The sequence below is a fragment of the Phyllobates terribilis genome, unplaced genomic scaffold, assembly GCF_046119375.1.
Source record: "Phyllobates terribilis strain yellow unplaced genomic scaffold, ASM4611937v1 Scaffold_11__3_contigs__length_659146591, whole genome shotgun sequence".
Classification (NCBI taxonomy): domain Eukaryota; kingdom Metazoa; phylum Chordata; class Amphibia; order Anura; family Dendrobatidae; genus Phyllobates; species Phyllobates terribilis.
Window position 1 is genome coordinate 653,600,678 of NW_027362771.1, and position 20,918 is coordinate 653,621,595.

General features: G+C 47.0%; 1 protein-coding gene across 1 annotated transcript in view; it reads right to left on the reverse strand.

Moving 5' to 3' along the window:
- Positions 1 to 20,491, reverse strand: part of LOC141167194 (asialoglycoprotein receptor 1-like) — a 230,250-nt gene extending 209,759 nt beyond the window's left edge. Inside the window, exons 1-3 of the mRNA XM_073654628.1 lie at positions 20,440 to 20,491; positions 8,092 to 8,166; positions 70 to 183 (exon numbers count right to left, since the gene is read on the reverse strand). Of these exons, the coding sequence (XP_073510729.1) occupies positions 70 to 183; positions 8,092 to 8,164 (187 nt within the window). The 5' untranslated portion in view covers positions 8,165 to 8,166; positions 20,440 to 20,491. The remainder of the gene's footprint in view (positions 1 to 69; positions 184 to 8,091; positions 8,167 to 20,439) is intronic.
- Positions 20,492 to 20,918: the final 427 nt, after the last annotated feature.

A 20,918-nucleotide genomic window follows, 5' to 3' on the forward strand; every position in this document is an offset into this window, starting at 1 on the left:
AGTGAGGGTATACTTGAGTCTTGGTGTAGTGTTGGTTTAGTTGATACAATATTATATTTTTCTACTCACTTGACAACGTCACGATGAGGATAATCACAATGAAGAGGAGCAGGATGCTGATTGTGGACAGGGCGAACATGAGGATGGATGAAGGTTGTCGGATCCAGGTCTTCATAACTTTAACTGCAGAGTGAGATATAGGAAAGTTGACAACCAGGAAGAAGAAGGAGTTGACTGGATATATATGAGTGCACTGTACTGAGGCTACACTATAGGGGTCTACACTAGAGGAGGCTACACTATAGGGGTCTACACTAGAGGAGGCTACACTATAGGGGTCTACACTAGAGGAAGCTATACTACATGGAGCACAGTAGAAGGCAGTGGACCCAGGGGAAGGAAGCGGGACCAGGATACCTGGGACAGGTGTGTAACAGGCTGTCCCTACTCAATGACCGTATCCATCAACATAGCTCTATGTTGGATACAGTAATTGTGTCCATGAGCAGATACAGATTCCTTCCCCTGGGTCCGCTGCTGTCACGGGTGTGTCAGAGGTGACAGACAGTCGCCCTGCAGTTGGTTGCAGGAGATCTCTACGTTTGGCATTACAGACATCTTAGATGAAAGCCTGTTTCTAGGACCCAGCGGCTACCTCCCTCTGGCTAATTAGCTCCCTGGCCTGGGTGTATAAATACCTGGTGTGTCTGAGAGGGAGGTGCCGGCGATATTCATTATGACTTCTGAAGGCTTTAGCAAGAGCAGTACTTCGTCCTCTCTGTAGCTTGAGGCTGTGTGCGCATTTGTCTGGAGTCATCTAAATCTAAGCAATCCCCCCCTGTTTGTCTACTCTTGTTGTCTATAGAGTTTAGTGGAGATCGACTAGTGCTCATCTCCTCCCTTCCCTAGCCTTAGCCATACGGCAGGGAAAGTCAGGGCGAGGCACATGTGTGGCGATTGGTGAGGAGCCAATATAGGGATATTAGGGGAGACAGGGTGACTCTAGATCAACCTAGGAGGTCTTCACTCCCCCTTTCCCTAGTGTCTGGGCTCCCTTTCCCTCTTCCCTCTGTGTTGCACTAAGTCTTTCCCACACCTGGCGTGACATTATTGCCGGCCGAGCACGTTTTGAAAAGGAAAAAAAAAACTGACATTTTGTTTTGTTTTTTCTCTGTGTGTTTTTGGGCGTGCACCTTTTTTTCCTTTCTCCCTTGGTATGGGTACTGTTGCAGAGCTCGCAGAGGAGTTCCGCTGTCTGTCTCTGGAGGTGAATGACCTCCACTGTGAGGTTCAGCAGCAGCATCAGCGGCTACAGGTCACGAATGTGGGGGTCTCTGCAGGTAGGCCTGTCCAGCCTGAACCCAAGGTTGCCCCCCCGGACAGGTTTTCAGGAGGTAGGTACAAGTTTTTTGTTTTCAAGGAGGCCTGCAAACTGTATTTTAAACTTCGTCCTTACTCCTCCGGTGATGAGGAGCCCTCGGGTTGGTATTGTGATCTCTCTACTGCAGGGAGATCCTCGGTCCCGGGCGTTTTCTTTACTGCAGGACTCGGTTTGTCTCCAGTCTGTGGAGGTTTTTTTGGGGTCTTGGCCCTCATCTATGATGACCCTGACCGAGTCGGCTTAGCTGTATCTAGGCTATGTTGTCTTCAGCAGGGGAATCGGGCAGTGGAGACGTACAGTTAGAAATTCCGTAGATGGGTAACGGATTCCAAATGGAAGGACTCAGCCCTTAGAAGTCAATTTTGTGAGGGTCTTACTGAAAGGATGAAAGATGCCTTGGCAGTGTATGAAACCCCTCAGTCCTTGGAGGCTGCCATATCTTTGGCCATACGTGTTTATAGATGCCTTTGGGATAGACGGGTGAGACCACCTTCTCTGGGGCCTTCTTGTCGGGATTGTGTACCTCTGCCAGGGGAGCGGTCTGGGCGTGAACCAGTACTGGGGGAGGTGGAGGAACCCATGCAGTTAGGGGGTGTCTCTCCATCATACATCTCCCCAGAGATTCGCAAGAAAAAAGGCGTATGTTTTTTTGTGGGAAAAAGGGACATTTTGTTGGAACCTGTCCTTCAATTCCTAAACATACGGAGACTCGACTAACTCTTGGTAGTCTGGAGTTGGATAAACAAGGGGTGCATTTGTGGCCAAACTGCAGTTCTCACTTTGTCCTGACAGCAGAGGTGGTGGGGCGACAATGGGGAGACTACACAATATCTCACCGTTGCCGTCACTCTGTCAGAATTTTGTCAGGGATTCGCGATCACACGATCCCGACTACTCACTATGTAGCTATTGGCAAGCGAGCAGAAACATATGGCGTCACACCTTCGGATTCCAACACATGGAATATGTGTATACTCCCCAGTACGGTTACTGGGAGCTTCACGAAAGCCCAATTATTATTATTCTCTGCCACCACTGGCCGAGTTTGAAATATAATACAGGCCTGGCCGGACGCCTGCATTCTGGTAGCGTATGGCTTCGGGGAGGGAATGATTACAGAGCAAAGGAAACAGAAATATTCAATTTTATACTTGATCCAAAAGGGAGGCAGTGCTTATGAAAAATATGCAAGATTTTACAAATGGAGACAATACAAGACATATGCAGTTATACAAAATAATAAGGATTAAAGAAGAAACTTACTATACGATCGCAGAGACAATTCAATATAGCTGGAGGGGAGCACTCCAGATTTCACCGTTACTGAATGGGATCCGTTGCTTATAATAGATATATACCCCCCGCAATGAATGCTCATCCATCCTCCGTGGATTCTTTTATGCCTAAGGGGAGGCCTGCCCACGCCCCCCCCTGGGATGACATCATGGGGGCTGGTCTCCAACCTTCATATTTTATTAGAATATCTGGCTTTTGCAATAACTCATCATTGGTTGATTGCAGAAGCCCGGAAGTGATACCATTTTTGCCGTTATGAATTTACATTCCTTTAGAGACCACACATGACATAGTTGCGGTCTGCTATTTTGTTACTTTTGTGTCACAACCCTGCGGAGGGCCTTACAGCGATGGGAAAATATCCATATCATTCCTTAGCTGACCCTGTCACTAAAAATATGGGCCCCATTATTATCGGAATTATGGAACTTCCAATATTCCATATTTTGGGTCGGTTCCGTCCTGGCTGCCAGACCTCTGTTAAATTCCATTTGACGTCCTGGAAATAAAGTTTCCTCAGCTAGATGTAAATTGTCGAAGGTCTGTGTCAGGGAAAAGCACACTCGTATTCTAATTGGGTTTGTAGCACCTTTCTATGTGCTAGTATTAGTTTAAAAGCCCCCTCTACTGTGTGGGATAATTTACATAGGAGCAGATGGTCCAGCTGTCAGTTCTTGGTCCTTTGACAAATGGTGGATAAGGGAGGGGTGAGAGGGGCTTCAGGGGGAGAAAGAATATTTTCTATGACAGAAAGCAGGGGAGATTATTGAATGGGGAGATTACTGCCATGAGAACTGTTTAGATATTTCCCTTGCTACTGTCTCTACGGAAATATTACCTGCTTTTTCTGTCTGGTTTTGAGGACGTTTTTTCTGAGAGGGGGTGTCAGGATTTGCCTCCTCTTCGTGCTTATGACTGTCCTATTAACCTGATCCCCGGAGCTAAACTACCGAAGTCCAGATTGTACAATATTTCTGGCCCTGAGAGACAAGCCAAGAAGGATTTCATTGCGGAAAGTCTGGAGAAAGGACATATCAGACCCTCATCTTCGCCCGTGGCGGCGGAGTTCTTCTTTGTGAAGAAAAAAGATGGCGGTCTACGTCCCCGTTTAGATTTCCGGGAATTAAATCAAATTACCATCCGTGATCCATACCCTCTTCCTCTGATTTCTTCAGCCAGGTTGTAGGAGCTAAGGTATTCTCCAAGTTGGATTTAAGGAGAGCCTACAATCTGGTTAGAATCAGAGGAGGACGAATGGAAAACAGCGTTCAATACCCCGGAAGAACATTTCGAGAGTCTGCTTATGCCTCTTGGTTTGACCAATGCACCTGTGGTATTCCAGCATTTCATAAATTATATTTTCCATTATTTGGTGGGCAGCTTTGTGGTGGTCTATCTGGGCGATATTTTGGTTTATTCACCTGATTTTGAGACACATCGGGGGCACGTTAAGCAGGTGCTCCAGATATTAAGGAATAACAAACTTTATGCCAAACTAGAAAAATGTGTTTTCACTGTCCAGGAGGTGCAGTTTTTGGGGTACTTGTTGTCATCTTCAGGTTTTTGGATGGATCCGGAAAAGATCCGTTCAGTTCTTGATTAGGACCGTCCCAAGAACCTGAATGCCCTACAACGTTTTCTGGGCTTTACCAAGTTTTACTGGAAATTCATCCAAAATTACTCTGCTATAGTTAAACCCCTCACTGACATGACTAAGAAGGGGTCTGATTTTTCCTGAGGAGGAACGGTTTGCCTCATCGCTCTCCTCGGTATGGCGGGGTGTTATGAGTAATTTAAAGATCATGGGAAACAGGTATAAACGTATGGCTGACAGAAAATGCTTGCCAGGTCCGCACCTGAATGTGAAGGACTTTGTGTGGTTGTCTACCAGGAATATAAGATTGAAAGTTCTTTCTTGGAAGCTGGGACCTAGGTTTATTGGTCCCTATAAAATAACCACCGCCATTAACCCAGCAGCGTTTCGTCTTGAACTTCCTAAGGTCCTTAAAGTCCACACCGTGTTCCATAGGTCCTTACTTAAAAAATATGTGGAACCTCTTGAGCCCTGGCCTCTACCACCGCCCCCAGTAATGGTTGATGGTAATCTGGAGTTCCAGATTTCGAGGATTGTAGATTCTCGTCTCCAACGTCATTCTCTACAATACTTGGTGCACTGGAAAGGCTATGGTCCAGAGGAGAGGATGTGGGTTTCAGAGTCATAGGTGAACACTCCCAGATTGGCTCGCTCATTTCACACCTCTTTTCCTGAGAAACCCGGTAATAAGTGTCCAGAGGCCACTCGTAGAGGGGGGTACTGCCACCGGTGTGTCAGAGGTGACAGACAGTCACCCTGCAGTTGGTTGCAAAAGATCTCTACGTTTGGCATTACAGACATCTTCTTAGAGGCTAGCTGTCTCTAGGACCCAGCGGCTACCTCCTTCTGGCTAATTGCTACTTGTGAGGCTTTAGCCAGAGCAGTAGCTCATCTTCTCTGGAGCTTGAGGCCGTGTACGCATTTGTCTGGAGTTGTCTAAAGCTAAGGAATTCCCCTTGTTTGTCTTCCCTTGTTGTTTATAGAGTTTAGTGGAGATCAACTAATGCTCGTCTCCTCCCTTCCCTAGCCTTAGCCAAACGCCAGGGAAAGTCAGGGTCGAGGCAAGCGTGTGGCAATTCGTGAAGAGCCAATATAGGGACGTAGCTGAGACAGGGTGACACTAGACCAGACTAGGAAGTCTATACTCCCCCTTTCCCTAGTGTCTGGGCTCCCTTTCCCTCTTCCCTCTGTGTTGCACTAAGTCTTTCCCACACCTTGCATGACAGCTGCCTTCTGCTGTGCTCCACATCAGACTTTGCAGGTTGCCCTGAGTGGATCAACGACTCATCTCCCTAGACCTATTTATGGCTCATTTAGACACACACCTGTTGTGATGAATGGCACCAGAGAGATCATGCAGAATCCCACCACTGCCACCACATGTGAAGGATCCCCACTGCGCCTCCCACCTGACGTCGCTATTACGGATGGATCACATGATACTGATCCAGACTTTGCTTCAACGTGACGTTCCGCACCCCCTCGGGTGCAGGTCAGATTGGTACAATTCTACATAGACACCCCCTGTCCTCATGGGTTCAGGAAGGTAATGGGAGTGAGAAGAGGTGGTCCAGTCAGTCACTGACGTGGCACCACTCTCGCTCACACTCCTGACAGACTGAGAGGCCCCTCTCACTGACCCCAGTGAAACAGAACCTTATCAGCCCGGTAGAGCTGCCATCAGTTTCTATTAGATATAAGCCCCGGTCCGTAACGGGTATTATATCGGGCCAAAAACCAGCCCCGGTAGCATGTGACTTGAACCAAACAACAGACGTGTGGATTCGTGCATCGAGATAAAAGAGCAGCCCAAGGTTAAATTATATACTGTATATGAATACTGTGATGCTTGTGGGGGGGGTTAGTTTAGGTGGGATGGGGGTTTCGGGGGGAAGAGGGTTTTCGGTAAAATGGATGTCCTGCCGGATGCCAAGAAGACAAAGAGGGCCTTTTTTGGTGTGGAGGGAAGGCCATAAACTTTCTATGGACCTAGGTGTGTGATAGGCCACAAACTTTCTTGGGACCTTGGTGTGATAGGCCACAAACTTTCGTGGGACCTTTGGGGGCTGGTTGTGGGTTTAGTTTAGGCATATATAAAAAAATAAAATACAAAAAATAAATATATACAGTAAAGACCAAAAGTTTGGACACACCTTCTCATTTAAAGATTTTTCTGTATTTTCATGACTATGAAAATTGTACATTCACACTGAAGGCATCAAAACTATGAATTACCACATGTGGAATTATATACTTAACAAAAAAGTGTGAAACAACTGAGAATATGTCTTATATTCTAGGTTCTTCACAGTAGCCACCTTTTGCTTTGATGACTGCTTTGCACACTCTTGGCATTCTCTTGATGAGCTTCTAGAGGTAGTCACCGGAAATGGTTTTCACTTCACAGGTGTGCCCTGTCAGGTTTAATAAGTGGGATTTCTTGCCTTATAAATGGGGTTGGGACCATCAGTTGTGTTGTGCAGAAGTCAGGTGGATACACAGCTGACAGTCCTACTGAATAGACTGTTAGAATTTGTATTATAGCAAGAAAAAAGCAGCTAAGTAAAGAAAAACGAGTGGCCATCATTACTTTAAGAAATGAAGGTCAGTCCGAAAAATTGGGCAAACTTTGAATGTGTCCCCATTTGTAGCTCAAAAACCATGAAGCGCTACAAAGAAACTGGCTCACATGAGGACCGCCCCAGGAAAGGAAGACCAAGAGTCACCTCTGCTTCTGAGGATAAGTTTATCCGAGTCACCAGCCTCAGAAATCGCAGGTTAACAGCAGCTCAGATTAGAGACCAGGTCAATGCCACACAGAGTTCTAGCAGCATACACATCTCTTCAACAACTGTTAAGAGGAGACTTTGTGCAGCTGGCCTTCATGGTAAAATAGCTGCTAGGAAACCACTGCTAAGGACAGGCAACAAGCAGAAGAGACTTGTTTGGGCTAAAGAACACAAGGAATGGACATTAGACCAGTGGAAATCTGTGCTTTGGTCTGATGAGTCCAAATTTGAGATCTTTGGTTCCAACCACCGTGTCTTACTGATGGTAAGTGTGGTGATCTGTTCCTGTAGTAATGGTGGTTCTAGTGATATATGCATGTACTAATGAAGGTTCTGGTGATGTATTTCTATATTCATGGTGGTCCTGGGGTCGCATTTCTGCACTGATAATTGTTGTGGTGATATATTCATGTACTGAGATTGGTTCTTATCCTGTACACATGTATAACTCCATAACTTGTGTGATGATGTGTCACATGGCTTTATTAATAAAATATTATGCAATCTGGCAAGATAATGTTCACTGAAAATTGAGAGGATCAGAAAGAAAAGTTTGTCGGCACATGACTAATTATGCAAATCGCATTAATACTACCAAAACCACTTAGGATAAGTAAAGGAGTAGGTGCAAAAACTGAATTTTTACCTAGGATGCAGGAAAATCTAGATTTGCATCTAACTAGTTATAGGAGGGTACATTGGATACATGGGAGTATACTGGCTATATGGGGATACACTGGTTATATTAAGATCCACTGGTTATATGGGGATCCACTGGTTATATAGGGGATCCACTGGTTATATTGCTTATACCGGTTATGTGGGGTTACATTGGGCATATGGCGCTATACTGGTTATATGGGGTGTATTGATGTTTTAAGGGTTGGAAGTTCAGCTAAAGTCTCCTTCAGCAGGTGGAGTAACATTGTTCTTAGGCCTGGGTTAACACATCATGGGGGGCTGATGATGTCAATAATTATTATAATATTCAATGATGAATGTGAGTGGGACGATAATTATGCCCATCTTACCGTGTTCCTTCCATTTTCCTGTGCTGGCGCTCTCCTCGTGTAGATGATGTAAGCCTTGTTCCCCATGAGACATATCTGATAGAAGGAAAAATAGATAATTACTATATATTATATGTCAGATGATTATTATCACAGATATACTACAGGGGTCTACACCAGAGGAGGCCATACTACAGGGGGTTTACACCAGAGGAGGCAATACTACAGGGGGTCTACACCAGAGAAGGCCATACTACAGGGGTCTACACCAGAGGAGGCCATACTACAGAGGTCTACACCAGAGGAGGCCATACTACAGGGGGTTTACACCAGAGGAGGCAATACTACAGGGGGTCTACACCAGAGAAGGCCATACTACAGGGGTCTACACCAGAGGAGGCCATACTACAGAGGTCTACACCAGAGGAGGCCATACTACAGGGGGTTTACACCAGAGGAGGCAATACTACAGGGGTCTACACCAGAGGAGGCCATACTACAGAGGTTTACACCAGAGGAGGCCATACTACAGAGGTTTACACCAGAGGAGGCCATACTACAGGGGTCTACACCAGAGGAGGCCATACTACAGAGGTCTACACCAGAGGAGGCCATACTACAGGGGGTTTACACCAGAGGAGGAAATACTACAGAGGGTCTACTCCAGAGGAGGCAATACTACAGGGGTCTACACCAGAGGAGGCCATACTACAGAGGTTTACACCAGAGGAGGAGATACTACAGCGGGTCTACTCCAGAGGAGGCAATACTACAGGGGTCTACACCAGAGGAGGCCATACTACAGGGGTCTACACCAGAGGAGGCAATACTACAGAGGGGTCTACACCAGAGGAGGCAATACTACATTGGTCTACACCAGAGGAGGCTATACTACAGGGGTCTACACTAGAGGAGGCTATACTAAAGGGGTCTACTCCAGAGGAAGCTTTACTTGAGGGGTCTACACTAAAGCAAGCTATACTAGAGAGGTCAACACCAGAAGAGGCTAAAGTACAGGGGTCTACACCTGGGGAAGCTATAGTACAGGTGTCTACACCAGGGGAGGCTATACTACAGGGGTCACCACTAGAGGAAGCTATACTACAGGGCGTCTACCATAGAGGAAGCTTTACTTCAAGGGTCTACACTAGAGGAAGCTATACTACAGGGGTCTACCCCAGAGGAAGCTTTACTTCAGGGGTCTACAATAGATGAAGTTATACTACAGAGGTCTACACCAGAGGAGGATATACTACAGGGGTCTACACTAGATGAAGTTATACTACAGGGGTCTACACCAGAGGAGGCATACTACAGGGGTCTACACTAGATGAAGTTATACTACAGGGGGTCTGCACTACATGAGGCTATACTACAGGGGTCTACTCCAGAGGAAGCTTTACTTCAGGGGTCTACACTAAAGCAACTATACTAGAGAGGTCTACACCAGAAGAGGCTAAAGTACAGGGGTCTACACCCGGGAAAGCTATACTACAGGGGTCTACCCCAGAGGAAGCTTTACTTCAGGGGTCTACAATAGATTAAGTTATACTACAGAGGTCTACACCAGAGGAGGCTATACTACAGGGGTCTACACAAGAGGAGCCTATACTACAGGGGTCTACACCAGAGGAGGCATACTACAGGGGTCTACACTAGATGAAGTTATACTACAGGGGTCTGCACCAGAGCAGACTATACTACAGGGGTCTGGCCCTAAGGAAGCTTTACTTTAGGAGTCTACACTAGAGGAAGCTATACTAAGAGGGCTACACCGGTATAGGCTATACTACAGGGGTTTACACTAGAGGAGGCTATACTACAGGGGTCTACACTAGAGGAGGCAATACTACCGGGGTCTACAATAGAGGAGGCTATACTACAGGGTCTACACTAGAGGAGGCCATACTACAGGGGTCTACACCACAATAGGCTATACTACAGGGGTCTACAACAGAGGAGGCTATACGACAGGGGTTTACCTGGCAGTGTTCCAGTATTTCTCTACTTACCTGGTGGTATTCCCTAATCTCCCTTGCCCCATCCTGCCAGAATCCTTAATCAGTGTCCCCCATCTGAAGGTAAGCCATCATCTCTCTTTCTATGTATGTACTTGCTAATTGTCCCCATCATTCTTTCCGCATCTGGCAGTCATTCCTCATCTCTCTCTCCCGATATCTGGCAGTTGTCCCCCTTCTTTCCTTCCACGTCTGGTAATAGCCTCTCTTTTCCCTCTGCTTACTGGGTAGTAGTCCCTAATATGTCTCGTTTCTAATCAGTAGTCCCATCTCTCTCCCTATTTGGCAGTAAGTTCTACTTTACTCTCTGCTTACCTGGTAGCAGTCCTTTGGCTTTCTCCACACTGGGTAGTAGTCTTTCGTCTTCCTTCTCACCTAGGCACGGTCCTTTGACTTTCTCCACACCTGGTCACTGTCTTTTATCTTTCTCCACACTTTGTAGTAGTCTTTTGTCTTTCTTCTCACCTGGTCACAGTCCTTCTTTTTTCTCCACACCTGGTAGTAGTCCTTCTTCTTTCTCTACACCTGGTAGTAGTCCTTCTTTCTCTACACCTGGTAGTAGTCCTTTTTTCTCCACACCTGGTAGCAGTCCTTCTTTCTCCACACCTGGTAGCAGTCCTTCTTCTTTCTCCACACTTGGTAGCAGTCCTTCTTTCTCCACACCTGGTGGCAGTCCTTCTTCTTTCTCCACACCTGGTAGTAGTCCTTCTTTCTCCACACCCAGTAGCAGTCCTTCTTCTTTCTCCACACCTGGTAGTAGTCCTTCTTTCTCCACACCTGGTAGTAGTCCTTCTCTCTCTACACCTGGTAGTAGTCCTTCTTTCTCTACACCTGGTAGTAGTCCTTCTTTCTCCACACCTGGTAGTAGTCCTTCTTTCTTCACACCTGGTAGCAGTCCTTCTTCTTTCTCTACACCTGGTAGTAGTCCTTCTTCTTTGTCCACACCTGGTAGTAGTCCTTCTTTCTCCACACCTGGTAGTAGTCCTTCTTCTTTGTCCACACCTGGTAGTAGTCCTTCTTCTTTGTCCACACCTGGTAGTAGTCCTTCTTTCTCCACACCTGGTAGTAGTCTTTCTTCTTTCTCCACACCTGGTAGTAGTCCTTCTTTCTCTACACCTGGTAGTAGTCCTTCAACTTTCTCCACACCCGGTCTCAGTTTGTCTTCTTTCTCCACACCCAGTAGTAGTCTGACTTTCTCCACACCTGGTCTCAGTCCCCGTCTTTCTCCACTCCTGGTCTCAGTCCCCGTCTTCCTCCACTCCTGGTATTAGTCCTTTTGTGTCTTTTTTTTGCCACCTATTGGAAGTCTCCGGGTCTTTCACTGCTCTGATGACTATTCTGAATGTGCAGTCATTGTAATGTGAGGGTGTATCCTGCGTATTTAAGTTGTGGAGCCTCTCATCCCACCTTCTCCCACTTTGACCGCCTGTCTCAGGTCATTCATTCAGTTCAGGATTAGTCATTGCTAAATCAGATTTCTGCAGAATCTGTCTCTTGCATGATTGTCTCATTGCATCAGTCTTTAGGGACAGACAAGTTCTCCTGATGTCTTACTGACTAAGAAACTCCTGAGCATGCTCGTCTGCGCCTGACATCTGCGTGTCTGTGCCAGTATATACGCAAGTCCCTTCTTTATATATATACATAGAACACATAACTCTATAGAGAGTATGATACAAATAGACAACTAAACAGTCAAATGTGACTTACAGCGGCGCTTAAAAGTTTGTGATCCCTTCAGAATTTTCTTTATTTCTGCCTAAATTTGACCTAAAACTTCTTCAGATTTTCCCACAAAACATAAAATCAGATTAAAAAAACAAATCAAACAAATGAGTGAAAAATCTCAGCCTCTGTCATATTTTATATTTGTGAGTGTCAGAAGTATGTGAACCCTCAGGATTAGCAGATCATGTGAAGGTGACATTAGAGTCTGTGTTTGCAATCAATGGGAGGACAATCAGGTGTGAGTGGGCGACCTATTTTTTATAATGTATATATATAAAGCACAGGATCTATCGGTCTGATTTTCACAACATTTTAGTGGAAAGGTCTCATGGCACAAACAAAGAGGATTTCTGAGGAGCCCAGGAGAAGATTTGTTGCTGCTCATCAGGCTGGAAAAGGTGACAAATCCATCTGTAAGGAGCTTGTACTCCACCAAACCAGTCAGACAGATTGTGTAAAAATGGAGGAAATTCATGACCATTATTACCCTCCTCCGGAGCAGTCAACCAACAAAGATGAATCCAACATCAAGGCATATAATAGCCCACGAAGTCATAAAGGAACCCAAGGTCACCTCTAAGAAACTAAAGGCCTCTTTCACATTAGCTGACGTTAAAGTTAATCAGTGCAGCATCAGGAGGACACAGAACAACAATTGTGAGCATGGCAGGACTGCAAGGACAAAGCTAAAAAGAACATTGATAGGCATCTTCAGTTTGCTAAAGAAGACCTGGACAAGTCAGGTCCTGGACAAATTTTTTTTTAATCGATGAGACCAAAAAATTTTCAGTTTAAATGAGAAGCGTTATATTTGGAGAAAGAAAAACTGCATTACTGTATAAAACGTCCTACATCTTTGACACACGGTGGTGGTTGTATCAGGGTTTGGGTCAGTTCTGCTGTGCCTGGGCCAGGACAGCTGCCAGCACTGATGGGACAATGAATTCTGAATTATGCCAGTGAATTGTGAAGAAAAATGTCTGGATGACTGTCCATGGGCTGAATCTCAGGCGAACAATGACCCAAAGCCACAAGTCACTCTACAAAAGATAGAAGAATAATGATGTTTTGGAGTGGCCGAGTCACATCTTGACCTTAATCCTAAAGAAATATTGTTGAAGGATCTGCCGCGAGCCGTTCATGGAGAAAACCACCCATAACATAGGTGAAATTGACTGGTAGGCCGAATGGGCTAAAACTCCTCCATCCAAGGTGCAGAAATCATCAGCAATTACCTGTCATGGTTGTGTGAGATGTGACAGACAGTCGCTCTGCAGTTGGTTGCAGGAGATCTCTTCGTTTGGCATTTCAGATCTGTCTCACTCTAGGACCCAGCGGCTACCTCCCTCCTGCTCTAATTAACACCCTGGCCTGTGTGTTTAAATACTTTGTTTGCTATAGGGAGGCGCCGGTGATATTTACATGTATCCCTGTGAAGGTTTGGAACTATTGCAGTCTGCTTACTTCCTCTTTGGTGTTTGGAGGATCTTTGGTGTAATCTCTCTGAAGTCGGCTCAAGCTAAGTTACTTCCCCCATGTTTGTCTCCCCTTGCTGTCTTTAGTTGTTAGTGGAGACTGACTAGAGCTCATCGCCCCTTCCCTTGCCAGGGCCTAGCTCTAGGGAGATACAGGGTTTTAGGTTCCTGTTCGGCGATTGGTGAGAAACCAATATAGGGACGGTAGGGAAGACAGGGTCATATTAGATCAGCCTAGGAGGTCTCCACCCCCTCTTTCCTTAGTGTCTGGGCTCCCTTCCCTTCATCCCTTCGTGTTGCACTTTGTTTTTCCTACACTGTGCATGACATTATCACCGGCCATGTACATTTAGAGAAAAAAAAACCTGACCCTTGGGTTTAATTGTGTGGGGGTTTTTTTGGGCGTGTTTTTTTTTCCTTTCTCCCTTGGTATGGGTACAGTTGCAGAGCTCGCAGAGCGACTGCACGGTCTGTCTCTGGAAGTAAATGAACTCTGCTGTGAAGTTCAGCAACAGCATCAGCGGCTACAGGTCGCTAATGTGGGGGTCTCTGCAGGTAGGCCTGTCCAGCCTGAACCCAAGGTTGGCATCCCGGACAGGTTTTCAAGTGGTAGGGACAAGTTTTTTGTATTCAAGGAGACCTGCAAACTGTATTTTAAACTTCGTCCTTACTCCTCCGGAAGCGAGGAGCAAGGAGTGGGAATTGTGATCTCACTGCTGCAGGGAGATCCGCAATCCTGGGCTTTTTCTTTACTGCTGGGTTCGGCTTGTCTCCAGTCTGTGGAGGTTTTTTTTGGGGCCCTGGCCCTCATCCATCATGCCCCTGACCGAGCCGCCTTGGCGGAGTCTAGGCTACGTCTCCTCCTGCAGGGGAATCGGTCAGTGGAGGTGTACAGTTCTGAATTCCGTAGATAGGCAACGGATACAAAATGGAATGACTCAGCCCTTAGAAGCCAACTTTGTGAGGGTCTTACTGAAAAGGTTGAAAGATGCTCACAGTATATGAAACCTCTCAGTCCTTGGAGGCTGCCACGTCATTGGCCATACGTACTGATAGACGCCTTCAGGATAGAAGGGCGAGACCACCTTCTCCAGGGCCTTCTTGTCGGGGTTATGTACCTCTGCTGGAGGAGGGGTCTGGGGGTGAACCAGTACTGGGGGAGGTTGAGGAACCCATGCACTTAGGGGGTGACTCTACATCATAGATTTCCCTGGAGATTCACAAGAAAAAGGGCGTATGTTTTTTTTGTGGGGAAAAGGGACATTTTATTGGACCTGTCCTTCAATTCCTAAGCAAAAGGAGACTTGATTAACTCTTGGTAATCTGGATTTGAATAAGCAAAGGGTGCATTTATCGCCAACCTGCAGTTCCCGCTTTGTCCTGACAGCAGAGGTGGTGCTGGAGAACTGAGAAAATTTCTGCGTTTGTTGACAGTGGAGCTGGAGTCAGCATGGTTGATGCTGAGTTTGTGAAAACTCATGGTCTTGCTTGCTGTCTTTTAGCTAAGCCTATTTCCTTCTTCGCCATCAAATCAGTGGCACTTGCACAGAAAGCATTTACTCAGATTGTACATAATGTAAAACTGAGGGTGGGGTCAGTTCATTGTGAGATAATCCCTTGCTATGTCCTGGACGGTCTTCCCACCCCAATTGTTTTGGGTCTTCCCTGGCTGGTGAAACCTAATATGTTGGATGATTGACAAGTCGGGGAGATTGTTGAATGGGGAGATTACTGCCATGAGAACTGTTTAGATACTTCCCTTGCTACAGTCTCTACAGAAATATTGCCTGCTTTTCTGTCTGGTTTTGAGGACGTTTTTTCTGAGAGGGGGTGTCAGGATTTCCCTCCTCATCGTGCTTATGACTGTCCTATTAACCTGACCCCCAGAGCTAAACTACCGAAGTCCAGATTGTACAATCTTTCTGGCCCTGAGAGACAAGCCATGAAGGATTTCATTGGGGAAAGTCTGGAGAAGGGACATATCAGACCCTCATCTTCGCCTGTGGTGGCAGGGTTCTTCTTTGTGAAGAAAAAAGATGGCGGTCTACGTCCCTGTTTAGATTTCCGGGAATTAAATCAAACTGCCATCTGACATCCATACCCTCTTCCTCTGATTCCTGATTTGTTCAGCCAGGTTGTGGGAGCTAAGGTATTCTCCAAGTTGGATTTAAGGTGAGCGGGCAATCTGGTTAGAATCAGAGAAGGGGACGAATGGAAAACAGTGTTCAATACCCTTGAAGGACATTTCGAGAGTCTGGTGATGACTTTTGGAATGACCAATGCACCTGCAGTGTTCCAGCATTTCATAAATGATATTTTCCATCATTTGGTGGGGAGGTTTGTGGTGGTCTATCTGGATGATATTTTGGTTTACTCACCTGATTTTGAGACTCATCGGGGGCATGTCAAACAAGTGCTCCAGATATTAAGGGATTACAAACTTTATGCCAAACTAGAAAAATGTGTTTTCACCATCCAGGAGGTGCAGTTTTTGGGGTACTTGTTGTCATCTTCAGGTTTTTCGGATGGATCCAGAGAAGATCTGTGCAGTCCTTGATTGGAACTGTCCTGATAACCTGAAGACTCTGCAATGTTTTCTGGGCTTTACTATTTTTTACCGGAAATTCATCCAAAATTACTCTGTAATTGTGAAACCCCTTACTGACATGACTAAGAAGGATTTTTCCAAACGGTCGGATGCTGCCCCCCAGGCAGCATTTTGCCACTGCACCTATACTCAGTCAACCCAATGTTTCCCAACCCTTTATTGTAGAAGTTGATGCATGGGATGTGGGCGTTGCGGCTGTGTTGTCTCAGGGTCCGTCCCCTGGTAAATGGCGTCCATGCGCTTTCTTTTCTAAAAAATTGTCTTCGGATGAGAAAAATTATGACGTGGGTAATAGGGAACTTTTGACGATCAAATTGGCGTTCGAAGAATGGTGACATTGGTTGGAGGGAGCTGTCCATGTTATTACTGACTGTCAGGACGACACCGGCAGGATCATACAATATCCCACTGCTGCCTGTTACGGGTCCGGGTGGTGGAACCTCTGTGCTGGGATGCAAGGAGAGACCAGAGCGCCTACTCGGACCGACCCTGGCCACACTGCAGCTTAGTCGACTCCGTGAGCCAAGGAGGGACTGGGCAGGGGAACCAGGTGCCACTCTGGGACCGACCTTGTGTGAGAGCAGGCGACTCCCATGGGTCAGGTGGCTGAGGCCGTCAGGTACAGCGGAAGAGTACAGCAGGTAGCTTGACGGGTGATCCGGGTATGCAAGCAGGCGGGTACGGCTGGTAGCCAGACAGGTGATCCGGGTAGACAAGCAGGCGGACACAACAGGTAACCTGACAGGTGATCCGGGGAGGCAAGCCGGCAGGCATGGCAGATAGACAGGCTGGTGGGCATGGCTGATAGACAGGCTGGCAGGCACTGGAACCTGAAAGCTGAGGAGAGTGTTAGCACACAAACAACAACTTTGCACAGGCACCTCCAATTTGGAGCAGGTGCTTTAAATAGGAGTGGTTCTCCGGCCATTGGCCAGGGACTCTTTAGGATGGCGCACGCGTCCCCTTTAAAAGGGAGGGAGTGCGCGCGTTCGCCCTAAGCACAGTGACCGGGAAGCTGCACACGGTGTGCGCTCAACAGTAGCGGGGGAGCTGGAGGACACCGGACCAGGACCGCGGTGGTGAGGGGAACTGCGTCTCTGCCCAGCAGGAGGCAGAGACGCCGGCGCTACACTGCCACCAATTTGTCAGGGATTACGCACACGCACAATCCTGATTACTCACTACGTAGCTATCGGTAAGTGAGCAGTGAGCATATGGTGTACACACCTCCGAATTCCAACGCATGGAATATGTGTATATGCCCCCTTACGATCATTTCCAGCTTTACGATAACCCAATTAAGATTATTTGCTGCTTCCGCCAATCAGTTTTTTAAAAGCTATAAAATCCACTAGAGGCCTGATTGGACGCCTGCTTTCTGTTAGCGTATATGGATTCGGGGTAGGAATGATTACAGAGCACAAGAAACAGGACTATTAAATTTTATATTTAATCCAAAAGGGAGGCAGTGTTTAGGAAAAATATACAAAAGGTTTTACAAAAGGAGACAATACGATACATATGCATACATCCAACGAAGAAAAAATGTCAGGACCAAAATACATTCACATTGTTTAAAAAGATGTAAATTATATTGAATAAAAGACAAAAACAAATATTATAAGAATCCAACAACTGGTGTAATGATGCACAGCAAGGTGAGCGAGCAACAGAGACCGCCCAATACTGTATATACTCTAATTAATTCTGTAGGCATAAAGTGACATAGTGCTCAATAAATCTCTGATCACATAAATAATACATCAAATATACACAGTACAGACCAAAAGTTTGGACACACCTTCTCATTTAAAGATTTTTCTGCATTTTCATGACTATGAAAATTGTACATTCACACTGAAGGAATCAAAACTATGAATTACCACATGTGGAATTATATACTTAACAAAAAAGTGTGAAACCACTGAAAATATGTCTTATATTCTAGGGTCTTCACAGTAACCACCTTTTGCTTTGATGGCTGCTTTGCACACTCTTGGTGTTCTCTTGATGAGCTTCTACTAGTGATAGTAGATCAGCCTAGGAGGTCTCCATCCCCTCTTTCCTTAGTGTCTGGGCTCCCTTCCCCTCCTCCTTTCATGTTGCACTTTGTCTTTATTACACTGTGCGTGACATTACTAGAAACTTTTAGATGTAGGTATTGTTTTGCAAGAGTTCACATAGTTTTACCACTTACAGCCATGTGATCAGGGCTGTGGAGTCGGAGCTCATTTTGGTGGAGTCGGTATAAAAATGGAGCGACTCCAACTCCTAAAATATATAATAAATTGGGTGCAGTCGTTCAATGCAGTTTGTGGGGAATATTTTTCCTTAAGAATTTGGGAAAGTAATGAGATGTCCTATAAATGTCCGTCCTACTCCTGATCTCAGGGTCTGGACCTATAGCTGAGATGAATCTGTGCACATGAGCCGTGTATGAGGGGGTCGGAGTCGTGTGAGGGAGTCGGAGTCGTGGAGTCAGAGTTGGAGTCCTTGTCATGGAAATTGAGGAGTTGGAGTCAGAGGTTTGGGTTACCGACTCCACAGCCCTGCATGTGATATTGGAGCATTTTCCTCAATAAAAACATCTTTTTTATATTTGATTCTTTATGAGCTTTTACAAGTTGTCGGAAAATCTAATTGATGTATGAAACCTTGTGAACCTTTGTATTTTTCTCCATTAGTTTCATGTCAGTAATTTCTCCATCAGTGGGGCTCACACGTGACTCTCGTTCTCGCAGTGGGGCTCACACGTGACTCTCGTCCTCGCAGTGGGGCTCACACACATGTGACCTTCGTCCTCGCAGTGGGGCTCACACACACGTGACCCTCGTCCTCGCAGTGGGGCTCACACACTCGTGACCCTCGTCCTTGCAGTGGGGCTCACACACTCGTGACCCTCGTCCTCGCAGTGGGGCTCACACACGTGACTCTCGTCCTCGCATTGGGGCTCACACGTGACTCTCGTCCTCGCAGTGGGGCTCACACACACGTGACCTTCGTCCTCGCAGTGGGGCTCACACACACGTGACCCTCGTCCTCGCAGTGGGGCTCACACACACGTGACCCTCGTCCTCGCAGTGGGGCTCACACACTCGTGACCCTCGTCCTTGCAGTGGGGCTCACACACTCGTGACCCTCGTCCTCGCAGTGGGGCTCACACACTCGTGACTCTCGTCCTCGCAGTGGGGCTCACACGTGACTCTCGTCCTCACAGTGGGGCTCACACACGTGACTCTCGTCCTCGCAGTGGGGCTCACACGTGACTCTCGTTCTCGCAGTGGGGCTCACACGTGACTCTCGTCCTCGCAGTGGGGCTCACACGTGACTCTCGTCCTCGCAGTGGGGCTCACACGTGACTCTCGTCCTCGCAGTGGGGCTCACACACGTGACTCTCGTCCTCGCATTGGGGCTCACACGTGACTCTCGTCCTCGCAGTGGGGCTCACACACATGTGACCTTTGTCCTCACAGTGGGGCTCACACACACGTGACCCCCGTCCTCGCAGTGGGGCTCACACACTCGTGACCCTCGTCCTTGCAGTGGGGCTCACACACTCGTGACCCTCGTCCTCGCAGTGGGGCTCACACACGTGACTCTCGTCCTCGCATTGGGGCTCACACGTGACTCTCGTCCTCGCAGTGGGGCTCACACACGTGACTCTCGTCCTCACAGTGAGGCTCACACACGTGACTCTCGTCCTCACAGTGGGGCTCACACACGTGACTCTCGCCCTCGCAGTGGGGCTCACACGTAACTCTCGTCCTCGCAGTGGGGCTCACACACACGTGACCTTCGCCCTCACAGTGGGGCTCACACACACGTGACCCTCGTCCTTGCAGTGGGGCTCACACACTCGTGACCCTCGTCCTCGCAGTGGGGCTCACACGTGACTCTCGTCCTCGCAGTGGGGCTCACACGTGACTCTCGTCCTCGCAGTGGGGCTCACACACACGTGACCCTCGTCCTCGAAGTGGGGCTCACACACTCGTGACCCTCGACCTTGCAGTGGGGCTCACATTCGTGACCATTGTTGTAAAATAAATGGGGCTTGTCCTTTTTGTAATAAGATAATTGCCACCACTTCCACATGCAAAGTGTTTTTTCTGTTTTTAATGTGTTTCTTTGTATTCCAGGTTTTTAATCGACTATTTTTGCTTCCCTGCAGTTCCACTTTTTGACATGATAAATCCCTCCCACTTGTTGGGATTAGGACTGGCTACCATCTGTTGATAATGAATGAATTTTGGGCAAGTATGCTGCAATAATAACCTGAGAAAGCTGGTCATCAAACGGCGTCTATCGATCATGCCTTGTAATTCAATCCCTGACTGTATTGTGTGACCAGTTTTTCATCCCTATTTGTTGCCCCTTCTCTTTCCCGCCTTCACTTATAATCTTTCTAATAGTCCTTACGTATGGTTCGGACAGTTCTCTGGGTCCCCCTTTTTGATTCAGTAGTTTACCGCTATGATTGATGTGTGCGTGCGTCTTACCCCGACCTGTGCGCCCCTCCACACAACGGCATCTATATACCGACCTGTGCATGTCTGGGAGCTGTGGCAACAGCCTATGCTCTTTGGCACGCTCGGGTTGGTTTGACAGCCGGGGGTGGGTACAGCGTGCGCGCCGTGATTTGTTCACATGCCATAAGTTCAATCCCATTGGCGGGCTGGTGACGATGTGACATGATCACATGTCCAAAAGGTCCTGCAGCAAACACTAACCTCACTTCCCCTTAGGAAAGCAAAGAGACAAACATGTGAAACGCGCGTCAGGGATTGCCTACACCTGCATGTGACCGAGAGGTTCCTCTCCTTTGACAATATGGGTAAAGATTACCTTTAATTCCATACATTGGAATTTGGTGGGGAGTGTTTCTGAGGCGGTCTCATGATTTTACTGCTAGCTATTGATTACTGCTTCTACCTCTCCTCTCACTTGGACTCACCTTTATGTGGAACACTCATGTGCATGGGTAGTAACCCTTCAGTGCTATTTATCATTTGTTTTGTCCTT